This window comes from Hippocampus zosterae, chromosome 13 (genome assembly GCF_025434085.1).
Source record: "Hippocampus zosterae strain Florida chromosome 13, ASM2543408v3, whole genome shotgun sequence".
Taxonomy (NCBI): domain Eukaryota; kingdom Metazoa; phylum Chordata; class Actinopteri; order Syngnathiformes; family Syngnathidae; genus Hippocampus; species Hippocampus zosterae.
In genome coordinates, this window is record NC_067463.1 from 21,790,598 (window position 1) to 21,809,050 (window position 18,453).

Genomic DNA, 18,453 nt, shown 5'->3' on the forward strand with positions numbered 1-18,453 from the left:
ACCTCGTTTGTCTTCTACTGGACAGCAAGCGTGGCAATGCGCATCTTGACGGTTGGCGGGTGTTTACCTGAACCCCCAAAATGCCAAAGACGATGAAGAAGGCACAGCAGATGAGGACGATGTTGCCGATGGGCCTGAGCGATGTGATCAGGGTCTCCACCACCAGTTTTAGCCCGGGGGCTCGGCTGATCACCCTGGAACGGCAACACCGACGCTTAGTAGCAGCTGACAATTTTTTTTTTGTGGGCTCACTGAAGGCCCGAGTGAGATAAACGTCATGGTTAAAAAAAACGTTGTTTTTGGGTTTTCCCAGGCTCTAAATATCACCAAATCTGGGTATCACTGACCTCTGGTATTTGAGTTCTTTCCAAATTCAACCGCAGTTGACTTTGCAATGTGGAATTTGGTAGACATGTCTATCAAGACTTGACCCACAAAAAAGTGTCAAGAAGCCAAGCCATTTTAGTTTGAAGCAATCATTTTGACTTAATAGCATGCTCTTTTTTTTAAACTAAACTTCATGTCAATTATGAGTAGGCACACACACCAAAAAAAATATTCAAAAATCATGCCTGAGAGACATAGAAAGTGTAACATTTTGATTTGAATTAGCCCCTTCTAGCTCATTAGAAGCCTCCTTTTATGTTTTTGAAAGCCTGATTTGCTAAAAAAAATAATAAAAAAATTACCCAAGTAGACCCACAAAAAAAAGACCAAAAAAGGCACAGACATTCTTAGCGCACTCAATCATTTAGTTTAAAAACCTCTGCCTCCTGTTTCACCGAACAGCATGACACGAACTCGAAATGTCAATCAGGAGGAGAGCTACAAAACATGTTTCCAGACTCTCACTCATAAGCAGTCTCTAATTTTGTTGTCTTGAAGCCACTTTCATTTCGCAATACGCTGGACCTGGAAATCCTAAGTCGACCCACAAAAAAAAAAAAATCCAAAAAAAATCTCAAGGTTTTGTGTGATTGCTTACAAATTTGAAACCCACATAATAGACAAATGGCTCAACAATGCTAAGGAGAATTTCAGGTTTTTTTGTCAGAGCATTTGGACATGCATGGCAGAAAAATGTGATGACTCGCCATGAAAAATAGATAGATGGAGGCGACTTTCCTGCTCCCAATTGCGGTTCATTTGGCCGCCTTCCTCATCAAATTTCAGACATGAAAATACAACTGGTGTTCACCAGGATACACACCTGCAAAAATGCCGTTTCAGAGCGCGATGAGACCCCCAAAAAGTGGGTTCAGAAACCATATTTTTGCATTCAATTGGAATCGCGCATTGTCCGTGACAGTGGAGAATGGTCGGTCGGACAGAAGGTCAAGAAGACTGGCACCTGAGCGGTCGCAGCGTGCGCAGCAGCCGCAGTACGCGCAAGATGCCCAGGATTCGATTGCCACCCGCCGACGCCACCGACACGAGGATGTCCACCAGGGACACCAACACCAGGACCCCATCCAAGATGTTCCAGCTACTCTGCAGATACACACCTTTGCCGAAGTACATGCCCATGGCTACCACCTACAGGCACACACATGCACGTCAAAGACTTTAAAGAAGCTACAAGAAAGATCAAGAACATTTCTAGTGAGGTTTCAAGATTACGTAACCCCAATTATGAGAGATTTAGGTCCCCACAAAACTGGAAAAAGAAACTGGTTACACACATAAATCACGTTGGTCATCTTATTTAAGAATTCCGATTTTGTAATAGGAACGTGATTTATGAACACTAATTGTGACAGATTTCGGACCCCACACCAATGACAAGTCTGCATACACACTTATCAAGTTCTTTTCCTGATTTGTGACTTGTGCTGAAGTCCACTTCTTGGACATTTTTTTTTACGAAGGTTTCATTTTTGCAACATTAGGAAATATGTTTGAACAACTCAATGAATTGCATTTGTCGTTAGCCTACATGATTTAATGCTCCCTCTTGATTGCGGCTGTGTGAATTCCATCCGGTCCCCACAACTCGGATAAACATGTTGCAAGACAAATCATATTCGTTTCTGGTTTAAGTCACAAATTTTAAACGAGTCGATCTTCGATAGTATGATTTCTGTTAAGTTTATCCGATTTACGATTCCTAGCTTATGATTGCTAGCACCATCAGAAGAAAACATTGAACACAGATGCCCGTTAAGTGGTATTTCCGATCAAATTTGAAGAACATGAAATGATAGTTTGTGTTGTCTTGCAAGAAAAATAAAGTCAAATAGTCCCAATTCGCGTAAGATTATGTGATGAGCGGCACTCAAATCCGAAATATTTTACTCACGCGATTCTACATTTTCATAAATCATGTCAACTTAAAGATTTGAGAAACATTAAGACGGGTTTATACACACACACACACATCACATTCTCTTAATGATTGGTGAGTTTCACTTAAGCAATTCCACCTTTAGTACAATGGCTGTCAAGGTTATGGAATTTATGCCCCCCCTGCCCCTTCCCCCAATGTTTGAGGTCCCCACAACACATGAAAAACGTGTTTGCAGACAAGTCAAGGTCATGTAATAAATGCCCCTCAAATCCGATAGCTAGGCAGTAAATAAATCATGGTTAAGACACGCAAATCATAGTTTTTTTTTGTCACATTAGAAGAGAATTAAAACAAGAGCGTCCAATTTGTCTCATGATTAAAAAAAAAACAAACTCAACAAGTCAATTGCTATTAGCGACGTTCAGGTGAGGTCATAAACGTGTCTCCAAAAACGTGACGATGCAAATTGGTTGCGGATCACACTTACCTTGACCATCATTTCGCCGACAAAGATCACAGTGAAGATGTAATTGGACACGCTGAGGAACACTCGCTCCTGTAAAAAATAACACACACACACACACACACACACTTTTGTCACGCATTACCGCTTTCAAGTTGCTGTCACGTTCCAAGTTAAAAAAAAAAAACAATTACCACTGTGGAAGATGAAAGGATAATCAAAAAGATAGCGGGACGTTGCCTTCGTGATAATCAGGGTTGGCTGTTACACGTGTTGCCCAAAGGGGGTTGGGGGGGGGGGGAGTAGATCAAATCCTCCAAATGGCTAACGTAGATGAAAAAGTTCAAAGATCCACGCATGCATGCATTTTCGGAAGTGCTTATCGTCACGTGGGTCGCGGGCGTGCTCAGAGCCCTTCCTCGCTTTTTCCGGGCGGTAGGCGGGGGGCGGGGCACACCCCGAAATGGTTGTCCGCCAATCGCGGGACACACGCATCAAGGAAGAACCATTGGCGTTCACAACCACACCGGGGGACGATTCGCTATTGTTTATTATTCTCATCATCATTCTTATTTTCTTTGGGAAGAAATCCGATCAAATCAAATGCATTGCCCCGAGACAACCCAATGCATAAAAAAAAAAAATCTGAATAAAAATTAACCCATTTTTTTTATATTTACACATATTAGAATGCATAGTTTTGTTTCGTTTTGTTTTTCAGACGTCTTGCGTTTAACAAGCATACACGAAGGAAATGATGCACACGCTGTATGATGAAGCATCCCGCTAGCTGGCACACTGTACGTTATGTGTGTTAGCATGTTAGCATGCGCGGGCGTTACCATGCTGCGCGGATGAATGTCGGGCCTCTCCAGCGCGATGGTGATGCAGTTAAGGAAGATGAAGAGCAGGATGATGTGATCGAACATCTTGTGCCCAATGGTTTTCTGGCACCACAGCCGGAAGCTACACACACACACACATTCCTGTCAACACCGCGCGTATGTGTTTGGACACGCCGCCCGCACGCAAGGGGATTTACCGGTTGTGCGGAGCGAAGACGTAGAGTGACCAATCCTCGTGCTCCACGCACCACTGAGGCTCGTACGGCTCCAGCAGTTTCCTCAGCTTCTGGTACAAAGTCTGAAAATTCAACATGACACTTGTCTCTGGTTTCGATGGCGGTTACAAGTCCAACGAATCTGGTTTATTGGTCAATGGGATCCCGGGTTGAGATTGCCAACCTCCTCGGCGTCCTCGTCCTCCGCCTGCGCGTGGTAAAGCGACGTCTGGAGCGCGTCGTCGTAAGCGTGCTCGGGCATGGGGAAGGCGGCGGTCCCGTTGCAGTCGGGCGAGCGCAAGGGGGGCACCTGCAGGTAGTCGGGCGTGTCCAAGGACGCCTCTCTGCTGCCGCCGTCGGAGAGCAGCGATTCCATCTCGCCCGACTGGCTCCGGCGGTGGAGGCTGGGGGCCCGGCCCAGGCTGGTCCAGCTGGAGCGACGGCTCTGCGGGAGGCTGTCCCACGGAGGCTGTGGAGAAACCACACCAAAAAAATAATCATTTAAAAAAAATAATAATCATGATGGTGAATGTTGCAATATGCAAGGTGATTTGCTAAAGGGGGGGGGGGAATATTTTATAGCATAATAAATAATACAATTTTTTGGTTCGTTGTTATGTTGCCATGTCACTTTTTATTTTGAAATGCACAAAAAAAAAAGGCCAAAAATGATTTTGGTAATTTCAGTATTCAAAAAGTTTTTAAATTTTTAGAAATGTTGCATGTTACCAGTTACCACCATTTTTTTAACTTTTATTTTTGGACTTTTTTGTGCATTTTTTAATTACGACAATACACGAGTACAAGATATCACTTGTTTTCATTTCATTTAAAATTAAAATATAACAGATTTAAATAATAAAAAAAATCCCAACTATAACATGACATCACACAAAGTTTTTTTTTTTAATACCATATTTTGATTATAATATATATATATTTTTTTAAACAGAGTGGCCGAGGACTTGGACTTTATTTTGATTTATTTTCCACAGAAATTAGCGGCGCTAAGGCTCACCGGCGACCTCAGTTGCTCGAGGCTGTCCACGGCGGAGGCCGCACTGGTGCGCCGCGATTGGCCATAAGTCACGGTGGGCGTGGCCGCTGTGTGAGTGATGACGGGCAGGGAAAGGGGTGGCGGCATGGAGGCCCTGGGGTTCAGGAGACCATTGGGGCTGCTGATCATGGCCTGGATCTTGCGCTCTTCCGGTCGGGAGTGAAGAACGGGAAAAAAGTTTTTGAGTACGCGGCGAGACCGCGACGTTAGCTTCTCAAGCTGGCGAGTTACCCGCGGCGTACAACTCCCGCAACTTCTCCTCCTCGTCGTACGACAGAGACTGGCCCTCGTCGTCCGAATCCGATCGGCTGGCATCGCCCTGGCGGACAGACGCACAACAGATACGCAAAAACCGTGAGTCAGAGGCGGCAGTGGAGCCGGGGGGGGGGGGGGGGGGGGGGCTTTTTTGGGCCGCGGATCTCCTGTCGTCACGGCAATAAAGCTTTGCCCGATTTAATTAGAATTTTCGCTGGAGATATGGAGAAGGATGGCTGAGGCGGAGGGGCATCAACAAGGCCGCGTCTACCGGTGTGTGTCTATCATTACGTGTGTGTGTGTGTGTGTGTGTCAGTGTGAGATTATCGGTGTGTGTACTGCCTGATGATGGAGATAAAGCAGCAAAATCTAAACAACAAAAGCTCACCAGCTGTGAATGACAGAGCGATACCAAACACAAGCCTGCCCTGGAGGCTTTTGTGTGTGTACGTAGGGTGCGTGTGTGTGTGTGTGTGTGTGTGTGTGTGAGCAAGCGCGACGCAAAGGCATGCAAGCGGGATTGTGGAGATTATTCCGCGCAAGGCAGCTTTCCTCTCACCGGCGCCAGCGCTTTTGTCAACGACGCCGGCAAGAGCATCGACTCCGCCGCCGCAACAGCCAAAAGCGCTAAAACATCAACACGGCTAAGACCGCCTATGCAGCCGCCGACGTGACGACAAAGCCGGCAAAATCGAGTAGCCGAGGCCGCGCGCGACGGCGCCGGCGAAGCCGCAAGGTGGGGCCTTACTTCGGCCTGGAAGCCTTCAACCAAGATGGCCACCAGCAGGTTGAAGAGGACGTAGTTGCCAAAGGTCATGAGGGCGACGAAGTAGAGGGCGGCCAGCGGCGTGGTGGACGCCATGCCGTTGTACAGGACGGCGTTCCAGTCTTCCTGCGTCAGGATCTGTAAGGCGACAGAAACGTCGACGGTGACACTTGCAGGGTGATCCACAACTAACGTGACGGTTTTCCAAATGTCAAAGAGGACTCTCAGCAACCGAGCGTGAGTGCTTATGGAAAGATCAAAGACAATTTGGAATCCGAAACGAGCCTAACGTCGTTTTTTTGCAAAGCCCAAAGATCATTTTGTCTTCAACAAACTGAATTTGTGTGTTTTTGTTGTTGTTGTCTCTGACTCGGACCATCAAACTTGGAAAAAGTGAAAGAAATCTTTCTCCGGTACAAAATGTACAGTGGATACAAAAGTCTACACACCCCTCGGGAAATGATATGTTTTGGTGAAAAAGGTAGAAAAAAAAATGAGATCAAGACAAAAAGAACGTACATGTGTTTGTAAACATCAAAGACAATTTGGAATCCGAAACGAGCCTAACGTCGTTTTTTTTGCAAAGCCCAAAGATCATTTTGTCTTCAAAAAACTGAACTTGTGTGTTTTCGGCACTATTGTCGCACTCGAGAGCGGTCTCGACTCCTGTTTTGTTGTTGTTGTTGTTGTCTCTGACTCGGACCATCAAACTTGTAAAAAGTGAAAGAAATCTTTCTCCGGTACAAAATGTACAGTGGATACAAAAGTCTACACACCCCTCGTGAAATGATATGTTTTTGGTGAAAGGTAGAAGGAAAAAAAATGAGATCAAGACTCAAAGAACTTACATGTGTTTGTAAACATCAAAGACAATTTTGTGTACCGGCCAGAAAGCGATGCGCAAAAACTGCTTACGACATAACGGTGTGAGAACAACAAACGACTTTCTCACCCCGCTGTAATAAGAGGCACATTAAGGCAGAATTTAATATCTGTCTCTGCGGGTTCAACGGCAATAACGCTCGTCGCCGTTAAACACACTCCTGCCGAGTGCCTTTTGGGGACTCCTTTGCTTTTGTTTTTGTTTTTAATGCTTTTTTTTTTTCATCTGGCTGCTCTGACACTGGCTTGCGTTTGGTCATTTCTGTGTCTGGGGAGGGGAAAACGTTGCTGAGAGTAAGCCCGCTCTCGATTGGATTAAAAATAATCAAGATGAGGTATCTGGTCTGCTGCCAATGACACCGCAGGGTGCTTCGGTGTAGATGTCCTACTCGTTCATTTCAAATGAAATCGCGGCGTCTGTGCGCTGCGCGTCAAACCTGGAAGACGGTGACGGTGGCCCAGAGCAGCGAGTCAAAGTTCTTTCTGTCGGGGAGCGTGTCTCCGCTATCTTGTCGCAAACCAAATTTGCAGCCAAACAAATGCATCCCCAGGATACTGCGCACACAACAAATGAAAACACGGAGGAGTGCATTATTTAGTCACGTGATCACACGTATCCATACGCGACCTCCACGAGGGATGATCAAAAACCTAGAATTTAAAAAAAGTGAATTTCTGAAGGAGGTTTTAGTTAGAAATGTGGAATTTGGTGGATATGTCTATCATGAGTGGCCCCACAAAAAATCTCACGAACCCGTTCCTCGAAAGAACCAACGGCCCTTTATCTCAGTAGCACCGTCGGGAAGAAGAATTCAGTCTGAAGCCGGTTGAACCTCAAATCGGCCCTTTGAGGTTGGATGAGTAATTTGGGCAAGTGTGCTGTTCTACAAAATCATTCAGACAGTTTTATTCTGCATCATAAAATTTTGTAGCGCCACAATAAAATCTCAAGACAGGAATACTGCCATTTTGATTTGTAGTGGTTCGTTTTGGTTCAGTCCCATCCCTCAGAATTTTTTTGGTTGTCAATAAGTAAGCCTAATTAGCAATTTTTGTTCAAGTTCAAATTTGGTGCACTTAACTATCACAAGGAGAACCACAAAAAAATGTCAGGTATCCATGTCAGAAAAAAAAACAGAAAGTCAGCCATTTTGCTTAGAAGTGGCCCCGGTTAGCAATATGACATTTGGTAGGTATGTCTATAATGAATGGAGCCACAAAAACCAAAACAGTATCCAAAACCCACGTTCTAAAAAGACACAAGAAGTCAGCCATTTTGGTTTGAACGACCATTTGGCTTGCTGCAAAATAAAATTCAACCCCGAGAGTTTAATTCCGCAACATGAACTTTTGTAGGTTTGTCTATCATCAGTAGGCAGCAAAAAAAAAACACAAAAAAAGACTCAAGAAGCGCATCGGAAACACACGGGAAGTCTGTCAATTTAGCTTGAAGAAGCCCTTTACCTCTGTGGTGGCATCCAGATTTTTTATTTTTTTTAAATCAGCCCCCAAATTCTGTTTTACCAAACAACCTAAAATTTGGTAGGCATTTAAAAATTTGATTGGCACGTCGATTAAGCATACCAAAAAAAAACCTCTCAAGAAGCCATGATGGAAACAACATCAGCCATTTTGTCTGCAGGTTTTTTGTTGTTGTTTTTTTTACATGACCTGACAGGAAAGTTGAACTCCAAAGATTGTTGAATCTCTTACCTGAAGATGAAAATAAAGAGCATGAGCAGCATGCAGAAGGTGGCCACATTGTCCATGGTCTTCATGAGCACCACCAGCTGCCTCCTCAGGGCTGGCAGGAAGCGCACCAGCTTCAGGACCCGCAGCAGACGGAAGGTACGCAGCACGGACAAACCTCCGTCCGCCTCGCCCACAATCTCCCACACACTAACACACGTGGAGGGGGGGGGGCATCAAATATTCAAGGGAAAAAGAACATCAAAATCCGCTCGAAAACGTCGTGAGTGCGTTGTGAGGTCGCCCCACCTGATGATGACGATGATGCTGTCGAAGCCATTGTAGGGGTTCTTGATGTAGCCGAAGAGGCCGAGCGCCACGACTTTCAGCAGCATCTCCAGGCTGAACAGACTCGTGAACACCATGTTGCTGATCTCCAAAACATCCGTCAGCTCCTGCGGCTGAGGGCGAGACGGCTTGAGACTGCTAGCGAGGCGCGGGAAAACATCGACAAAATACTTTCCGGGACGTGATCGCTTGTTGCTAGGCAGAATTTGCAGCGCCGAATCAAGAACCGGACTGTGCAGATGACCGCAATTCATTCTAAAACATTTTTTTGAATCACCGACAGTCAATTAATTTTAGCCAAGCGCTTGGTACTAAAAGAATCCTTTGTAGTTTTTAATTTATATCCTGAAGCGGCTTAAAGGCACAGATCAACAAAAGTCTGATTCATTTTACAAGGCTGTTGCTGGGCAGAATTTGTGGAAGGCAATTATTTTTCAAAAAGGAAGTCAAAATGGACACAAGAACAATAATTAATATGATTTTCTAAATTAATCACACATGTATACACACACACATACTATATATATATATATATATATATATATATATACACACAAATTCATAAATTTGGTGCATGTGAAGGTATGCGCAAGCAGAGGAATTAATTGGGAGTTAACTGGGAGCTGGGATTCAATTAATTTTATCTGGACAGAATGCCATTTGCATAATTTCAATTTGTGCAACAGAAATAAATTTCACATTTCAACTCTTAACTTTAACCTGACGTTTCTTCTACTTTCTCCCTTTTCATAATTTTGCTGCTGTAAATGAGGAATTTCTCCATTGTGAGACAAATCAAGGTTTTCTTATCTTATCTTAGATATCGTGTGTACTGTATCGAGTCTATCGAGAAGGAAACAACAGTTGCGCTAGAGGTGGGAGACGCAACATGGAAGGAGGTGACATTTATTTATTAGTGCGCACGTGTGTGCGCGTGTGACATCTGGCAGCGGCGCAGATGTTCTCCAGAGATGCCTGTGTTCCGGACTAAGCGGAACACTGACAGCGAGGTCACGTGCGATGAAATGTAGAATCGAGTGGAGTACAGTGCAGCGTGGAAGCTGTCAAAACAGCAAAGCTGCGTTGACGAAAAGGAATCGTTCAATAAGGTACCGTCCCAATAACTGGAGACGAGGGCCAGACCGACAAAGCAAATTATTCGATTTATTCGATTAATCCGGTCATTCGATTAATCAACTGATTAACCAGTTATCTGAATCGTATTGTGCGAAATATCGTAATCGGCAATGACCTGCCGCCGTCTCCCGTAGTATGCGCAACAAACAGCAATGCGGAACAGAGGACGTCTTTAAGGGAATCTAATTGTGCCATTCGTGCTGCTGCAGCAGCGACCATTGATGGCTGAGCGAACGATACGGAGAGCGCCGCGGCTCTTCGGGCGCTTTGCATGTGCATTGAAGCGAAACATCCTTCAGCACTTGGAAATATTGCCGGGCGACATTTACACAAATATGAAAGGAGGTGCAGGAGGTGGTGAACAGGATGTGGAGGGTCCCAGAGAATTTGGCCTTTGCCCTTTCCTTGGTTTTTGCATACCTAGCAAGTCATCTTTTTAAAAAAAAAAAAATAATAATTTGTATGTATCTTGGGCGGCCCGGTAGTCCAGTGGTTAGAACGTCGGCTTCACAGTGCAGAGGTACCGGGTTCGATTCCAGCTCCGGCCTCCCTGTGTGGAGTTTGCATGTTCTCCTTCGGCCTGCGTGGGTTTTCTCCGGGTGCTCCGGTTTCCTCCCACATTCCAAAAACATGCGTGGCAGGCTGATTGAACACTCTAAATTGTCCCTAGGTGTGAGTGTGAGTGCGAATGGTTGTTCGTCTATGTGTGCCCTGCGATTGGCTGGCAACCGATTCAGGGTGTCCCCCGCCTACTGCCCGGAGACGGCTGGGATAGGCTCCAGCACCCCCCGCGACCCTAGTGAGGATCAAGCGGCTCGGAAGATGAATGAATGAATGAAAGTAGGTGCAGGAGGTGGTGAACAGGATGTGGAGGGTCCCAGAGAATTTGGCCTTTGCCCTTTCCTTGGTTTTTGCATACCTAGCAAGTCATCTTTAAAATAATAATAATAATTTGTATGCATCTTATTTTAGTGGAGTGATACAGAGCCCTGCGGAACACCGCCGTTAACCAAAGATATCGTGTCGAAAAGAAAACCTCCACAAACTCAGGTGAGACCTCGTGGGCCTTTCGCCATTAAATGATTAACACGGAACCCGTTTGGCATCGTCTTTGACCTTTTTTTTCACGCCGGTACTTAATAAAACAGTCCGAGTGGTGTGTATTTCCTTGGCGGCCTCTGATGAGATGACAACTCGGCCATGTGTCTTACAGTCGAGTAAATAGGCCAAAAAGGCAATCTTCCCTCGGCAAATCATGAAACCTTCGCCGGCTCCACTTCGACTGTCTCATTCTCGCTCGTCTGCCTCCTTCTCTCGCTCGCTCGCTCGCTCTCTCGCTCACTTTTGTCCAAGGGTCACACTTTAATTAACACTTCAGGTCTTATGAGCTGCACACAGCAAGGCAGACACACTCGGCGGAGAGATCGTGAGAGTCGCGCGGCAAGTGTTGATTGCCGTGCGCGTTTCAACGAATCCCGCACACACACACGTCATTAGCGCGTCCATTTTTTTTGGGGTGTCCCCCGTGGCGTGAATAAATCCAGCCAATCGCAGATCGTCGAGACCGAAGGCGTGACCGAGGGAGGCGTCCGTCATTTGCTCATGCGATCGTTCCTATCGGGGGAAGTGGATCGCCTATGTTATGTTAGAATAAATTGTGAATTCTATAAAAGGACAACAACAAACCGGAAACATTTCGTTTTTTTGGGGCCATAATCCGTTATGAATACGTTTTGCTCACGATGTAGAAGCTGTGGAGATTATTTTTTTGTGTGTTTTTGTGACAACTCAGAGTCCACGGTGCAAAAACCTTCAAGATGGTTGTTCATTCATTCATCTTCCGAGCCGCTTGATCCTCACTAGGGTCGCGGGGGGTGCTGGAGCCTATCCCAGCTGTCTTCGGGCAGCAGGCGGGGGACACCCCGAATCGGTTGCCAGCCAATCACAGGGCACACAGAGACGAACAACCAACCACGCTCACACTCACACCTAGGGACAATTTAGAGTGTTCAATCAGCCTGCCATGCATATTTTTGGAATGTGGGAGGAAACCGGAGCACCCGGAGAAAACCCACGCAGGCCCGGGGAGAACATGCAGACTCCACACAGGGAGGCCGGAGCTGGAATCGAACCCGGTACCTTTGCACTGTGAAGCCGACGTGCTAACCACTGGACTACCGGGCCGCCCTCAAGATGGTTGTTTTTAAGCAAATGTTTCCAGAAAAAAAATCCAATTTCGGAGTCATACAAAAAAAGCATTAGCCAAAAAAAGATTAGCGCTTCACTTGTTCACATTTTCTTGAGCCTCTTTTGTCATCCAATTGAGATCTTGGAACAATGGTGTTCGCCAAAGATTTGGGGCGAAAACGACCCGAGACGTCGGCATCACATGCACGCCCGTACCTGTTCGTGATACTCGATTCCCATGGACAGCGTGTTGATCAGAATTGCAATCATGATGCCTCTGTTGAAGTATCTGCTGCCCACAATGAGCTCCAGTTTGCTCCTGTATTCCGCCCAGCATCGAGCGCACGCCCGCCACACGGGCCGGGCGGCGTGTCTCTCGCCCGGGCGGGGGGCGGGGCTCTTGCAAGGGGGCTGCAGTGGCGGCGCGGGGTTGCTGACTGGGCCTCGCTGCTCCTGATAATGACGATGATCCTCGTCCACTGCCTGGATTTGGGGGTCACGCACTCGGTTGTAGTAGCTGCAGTACGGACATGGCGGCGACTCCACAGGGACCTCGCCAGGCAAGGGTAGCGCCGGGTGGGCCGCGCAACCGCCTGCACACAAAAGCACAAATGTCAGTCGTAGCTTTGACAGAAACAAGCCCTTGCGTTCGACTCAGCATGACTTAGATTTGTTCTTGATTTTACTGCTTGGTGCTTTCTACCGCCTTTATTACCGATTCGTCTTACTGTTTATTGTGTATGTTAAATCGCTCCGTGTACAGCACTTTGTATGCAGCGATGGCTGTTTGAAAGTGCTCGAGAAATACTCTTGACTTGACTTTTCGTTTGTCTTTGATGTTTTTTTTGTTTGCAAAAATGCGCACGTCGGGATTATGAAACATATCAGGCTTACAGAAGAATTGTTGCTCTGTGACCAACCGATTGTCAAAGTCATCTCACCGTGTTCCAGGACGAGCCTGTTGCCGGCCTCCGCGGCGCCGCCTCTCTTGTGATGCGGACCCTTTGCATCCGGGTGAGGGTGGAGAGGTGATATGACGGGGTAATTAAAACCTCCGTTACTCAGCCGACATTCCACTCGCGGTGGCGGCGGAGGGTGTCGCTGATGATACATCTCACAAAGGTGCGACAGATCACCCGCAACATGACCGGAATGCCGGTGTGCCAGCCCGTTCATCTCGGTCACGCCCCGGTCCCGGCGGCGCGCGGCGCAGGCGCAGGCGCAGCGCAGGCCGGCGGCGCCCAGGGCCAGCAACCGGGACAGGCGGCGGCACGCCTTGCGGCCCAAGTGCGCCAAGTAGCGGATAATCTCCTCGTAGCAGCTGCCCGGCTGGCTGTCGCTGGCTAGCGTGGACGCCGACTGGTGGAGTTGGCGGGCGCGCTGCTCCGACTTCATCAGGGCGTGCTCGCGCTGCTTGGTCTCCGAGAACTGGGTGGCGATGACCACCAGGCACAGGTTGATCATGAAAAAGGAGCCCACCTGAGAGGGACAAATGTACACTTGGGAGACAATTGCGTCGCGCCCGAAGCATGTTTGCCTGTCCCCCGTGGCCGGTGAGTGTTTTGCTACGCCGGCGGCAAAGTCTGACTTTCCGAGTCCTGCGCTTGTGTCAAATGGCCCGTTGGCACTCGAAGGATCTGGACTGGGATTAAATTTTTTTTTCATCCTGCTAATCGACTGCAGAATCAATAAAATACTATAATTAGGTGGAGAAATTAGGAATTTAATGGTGGGGGGGGAATGGGGGTCATTGCACCACCTGAGCAGTAAAATGCAAGCAGACAGTAACGACCCGAGGTGGTAAAAAAGATTCGGAATCCAGTGAAATGATTTGGTTCTGTAAGAAATTTCTTAAGTAGAGGTTTTTGTGAGTAGAGGCGCGTTTACCATGTAAATGCCCTAATCCGTTCCAAGGCCCCCAAAACTCAGACACAAATGTTTTATGAAGCATAAAAATGCATGTTAGACTTTGATTATTGCACAATAAATGAGAGTTGTGTATAATATTAAAAAAAAACAAAGAATAAATTATTAAAAAAATATGGTCTTTTAACTTTTAATTTTTAATTACATTTTTTTGCGCTCAGTAGTTCATATTCTGTCTCAGAGGAGGTTTTTGCCTGCCGTTTTGTCAAGAACTGATCCGAGTACTTTTGCTTTTGTCGACTTTGAACAATCCTTTGAAAATGTCCGAGGCAAACATCAGCATAGTGAGCGCGACTGTATGACTGGCGATCTTTTTCTGGCTGATTCACGTTTATGTCAAACTATCGGAACGCCTCATTGCCCGAGGGGCCAATGACGACGACGCTCCATAGACGCATATCCATCTATTATCGATTAATAATTAAATGATGTGAAGGAAAATTGTAAATAGTACTGCGATTTATCCATTTGTGTTCATATTGTATTTAATTGAAAAATGTTTGTTGTTGTTTTTTTTCTCTTTCTCCTTTCTTCTTTCTACATACATTCTTGCTGCTGGAGGCTGTAAATTTCCCCAGTGTGGGACGAATAAAGGATATCTTATCTTATCTTATCTCTCTCGAAGCTGCACAGACATATTTCCTAGAGTTCTATCTTAGCCAATGGGATGCCAGGATGACGCTCAGTAATAGCCAATGGCAGAGCAGCTGGAAGTATGTTGCGTTCAGGAAACTCCGAGTTGCTATTTTTACCTTTCCATTTTTTTTTCATAACAAGAGCAATATTTACATTATTATTTTTCATAATAATATTATGAAATTAATAATATTTCATAATAATGACTATATTATTTTTCATAATAAGGCAATATTTCCTTGTTGAGGCGGTTCGTAACTTGAACATTTCATATGGAGAGTCGTAAGTTGAGGTACCGCGTACATCTTTTTTTTTTTTTTTTCCATTTCTTGTCGCGCATCGCACGGGTCTGCTCGGAACAGCTCGAGACTTTGGCATAAGACATCAAAGCACGTCGCGCATTACTAAGCTTCCTTTGTCTAATGTGACAGGCAGCGGCGGCAATGAGCTTACGCCGCATAAAGTAGATCCCGGCGACACGTTAAGCTTGTCCGATACTTCACGTCTCAAGGATCTGCAGATAGTGTGTGTGTGTGTGTGTCTGTGTGTGTGTTCTTACGATAATGAGGAAGATGAAGTAGATGAAGTTGTAGAAAGAGTGGGCATCCATGACGTAATACATGATGTCCACCCAGCCTTCCAGAGTAATTACCTGTCAGAGCGCACGCGCGCACACACACACACACACACACACACACACACACGCACGTCAGTAGTAGAATCGATTGTCCATGTTTAAGAAGGGCAAAGAAACATATTTCGTGCCTGATAATTCAATATTACGAAACAAAATAACATTGAAATGTGACTATAGGCCATCGTAGCTGTTTAATATTTTAGGGGGCAGCCGAGTAAAGATTAAAAAAAAAAACATATACAGTATATATTTTGAATTCAAGTAAATAAATGAATAACTAAGTAGAGTATTTCAAGTAACCGGTGGATTTTGTTTTTTTAATTGAAAACAAAGATATTTACTCTTAACAATCATTTCAAGCAACTCGCTAGCGATATAAACAACCAAAAAAAAAAATTTGACACACGACAAAACCGATGACGACAATAATTATTTTCATGCTCCCAATGAAGCAATTTGAGCCAATTTGCTAACATTACATACGCAGAAATTATCAACACGCCGAGTATTAATTTCTTTCACACATTTAAGTCATGTGTCATTTATAATGCCCAGAAAATGAACATGTCTTGCGTCACGTTATCAGGTTACAGGGCGCACGAAAAGGGTTAAAGTCCGCGAATATGCTCACATTCCAAATAAGACACGAGCGCATCCCATCATCACCTGAAAAATGGCAATCCACGCATATCCAATGTTATCAAAGTTGATCGCTCCCTTGTGCGGGTTCAACTCGCCGGCGCGACACTCGTTGTAGTACTGGTACCAGTTGACACACGACGTCCCGTCTCCTCCCGCCGCCGCCGCCGCCGCCGCCCTCTCGGGACGGGTGTCCTCGGCCGCCAGGAAGCAGGACGTCCCGGCAACGCGCCGGCGGGGCACGTCGGCGCAGCGCAGCATGCCGTTGTCTCGCTCTGCCGAGCAGATGAACGGGTGGTCCTCCGTGCCGCCCGGACGGTAGTAAACGCTCAGGAAAGAGACGTTGTACCTCCTGGAAGATGAATTGAGCGTAACTCACAAAGTGAAATGTGGAAATCCTAAAAAAAAAAAAAAATTAAAAAAAAGTGTTTCGGGTGCGTGATTCAATAACCGGCAAAATATATGAGCAGACAAAATGTAGTCACAGATCTAGTGGGGCCCAAAAAGTGAAAATGAGCTCCTTGCTTTTACTGTGAAAATCCAAGAAAATATTTTTTTCAGGGGGGGGGTAACACTGGGGCGGCCCGGTAGTCCAGTGGTTAGCACGTGGGCTTCACAGTGCAGAGGTACCGGGTTCGATTCCAGCTCCGGCCTCCCTGTGTGGAGTTTGCATGTTCTCCCCAGGCCTGCGCGGGTTTTCTCCGGGTGCTCCGGTTTCCTCCCACATTCCAAAAACATGCGTGGCAGGCTGATTGAACACTCTAAATTGTCCCTAGGTGTGAGTGTGAGTGCGAATGGTTGTTCGTTCCTGTGTGCCCTGCGATTGGCTGGCAACCGATTCAGGGTGTCCCCTCCCTACTGCCCGAAGACAGCTGGGATAGGCTCCAGCACCCCCCGCGACCCTAGTGAGGATCAAGCGGCTCGGAAGATGAATGAATGAATGAATGAATAATATTAATTGGATTTCTTTATTTAAAAAGCAGTATTTTGTATTTTTTGGCACGTTTTTCAGACTTTAAGAGTACATTATTCCGTCGTATCGAACAGGATTTGCTTGACTTGGCGCTACTGCGGGCTTCCGTATCGTCTCCCCCTTCCTCCCTATGCTCTGCAACTTCAAGTAACTGCGCCACCTGGCGTTGAAATGCCCGTCATTACGAGTCCAAATGAAATTAATGCAGTCGTTGACATCGATCCTTAATTGTGTACCAACCTTCGGGGGGCCGGATTAAAAAGACAAAGGGGACCTATTCGGCCCGCGGGCCGTAGTTTGCCCATTTCGTCTAGCCGCAGCAGGGGGCGTGGCGAGGGGGGAACAGGTCTAGTGCGCCCCTTTGCAAGAAACCCGCCATATCACAAAAGTGCCAAAATAACGTGCGGAAGCTGGAAGGATATTCTTAAAAAAAATTTTTTTAAAAAGAAGAAGCTTCATGAAATTGCCTCTTCTCGCCGCGCTATTCCGAGATGGATGTTCACAGTCAGCAGTGTTCCACCCCCCCCCCCCCACTGCCATGCGGGCTGGATTAAAAATAGAGAATTTAAGCGAAACAACAATGGTAAGCGCACAGCCAGACACACTCCACATCCACAACACTTGTTAGCGGGATTAATGGCGCACTGGTGTAACAAGAAGAAAGCAGAGCGCGCAATAACTGAGTGCTTCCGCCGTGACGGATGACTTTGTGGGTTTCGTGTTTCTGGACAAAGGGGGGCAGACCGGAGCAACATGTAGAAAAGATGAGGAATCAAGCATTCATGGTGGCGAGGCGTTGAAAAGTCGTTCGGGTTCCGCGAGAATTAAAATTTTAAAATTAAAACAATTTTTTAAAAATCATAAAAAGAAGCCCAATCACTATTCCAATCACTTCGCTGACCAATACTTTTGATTGGTGATTAGCGCGCCGTTTAATCAGGGTGTGCGCCCCGGGGGGAACATTTCAACACTTTATTGATGACGCGGACGACGGCAAGGAGCGAACGAAGCCAAATAAGGGGCTGGCGTGGATGGGTCGCGGTCGCCACGGTAACTCACGTCTTGACGTCCTCCCCCATGAAGCATCGGTTCCTCAGGAGCCCCGCCCAAAGCTGCACGCCAACGATGCCAAAGATGAAGAAGACGAAGAAGCAAAGCGCCAACACGTTGCCCAGCATGGGAAGCGTGTCCAGCAGCAGGGTGACCAGGATGCGCATGCCTGACAACACACACACAACAAGTCAACCAAATTATTATTTTTTTTCCCTCTCACATTCTCCACCGTACAATCCGTGACGTTGGATGTGTGCGTGCCTTCAAAAGCTGGGGCTGACCCAATGAGCTACGTGGTCAAGGTCAAGGTCATCTGTCTTGTCAAATATGCTTACATTTGAGAATTGCGTGGTTGGATGGCCGCTAGCTGGCGAAAACGTTAGCCGCAAATTCCCGCCCCAAAATTCCCATCTCGGAATGTTTGGGAATAATCCCCAAATGAAAATAGGAATTTCACA

The 18,453-nt window shown here is 46.4% G+C and overlaps 1 protein-coding gene across 1 annotated transcript in view; it reads right to left on the reverse strand.

Annotated features, from left to right (window-relative positions):
• Positions 1-18,453, reverse strand: part of LOC127613400 (voltage-dependent T-type calcium channel subunit alpha-1H-like) — a 38,563-nt gene that overhangs the window by 15,818 nt on the left and 4,292 nt on the right. Inside the window, exons 4-20 of the mRNA XM_052084413.1 lie at positions 18,002-18,161; positions 15,997-16,321; positions 15,253-15,345; positions 13,073-13,610; positions 12,348-12,724; positions 8,769-8,920; positions 8,484-8,669; positions 7,208-7,325; positions 5,871-6,026; positions 5,099-5,186; positions 4,829-5,013; positions 3,995-4,279; positions 3,793-3,893; positions 3,593-3,716; positions 2,775-2,843; positions 1,352-1,536; positions 68-194 (exon numbers count right to left, since the gene is read on the reverse strand). Coding sequence (XP_051940373.1) covers positions 68-194; positions 1,352-1,536; positions 2,775-2,843; positions 3,593-3,716; positions 3,793-3,893; positions 3,995-4,279; positions 4,829-5,013; positions 5,099-5,186; positions 5,871-6,026; positions 7,208-7,325; positions 8,484-8,669; positions 8,769-8,920; positions 12,348-12,724; positions 13,073-13,610; positions 15,253-15,345; positions 15,997-16,321; positions 18,002-18,161 — 3,269 coding nt within the window. The remainder of the gene's footprint in view (positions 1-67; positions 195-1,351; positions 1,537-2,774; positions 2,844-3,592; positions 3,717-3,792; positions 3,894-3,994; positions 4,280-4,828; positions 5,014-5,098; positions 5,187-5,870; positions 6,027-7,207; positions 7,326-8,483; positions 8,670-8,768; positions 8,921-12,347; positions 12,725-13,072; positions 13,611-15,252; positions 15,346-15,996; positions 16,322-18,001; positions 18,162-18,453) is intronic.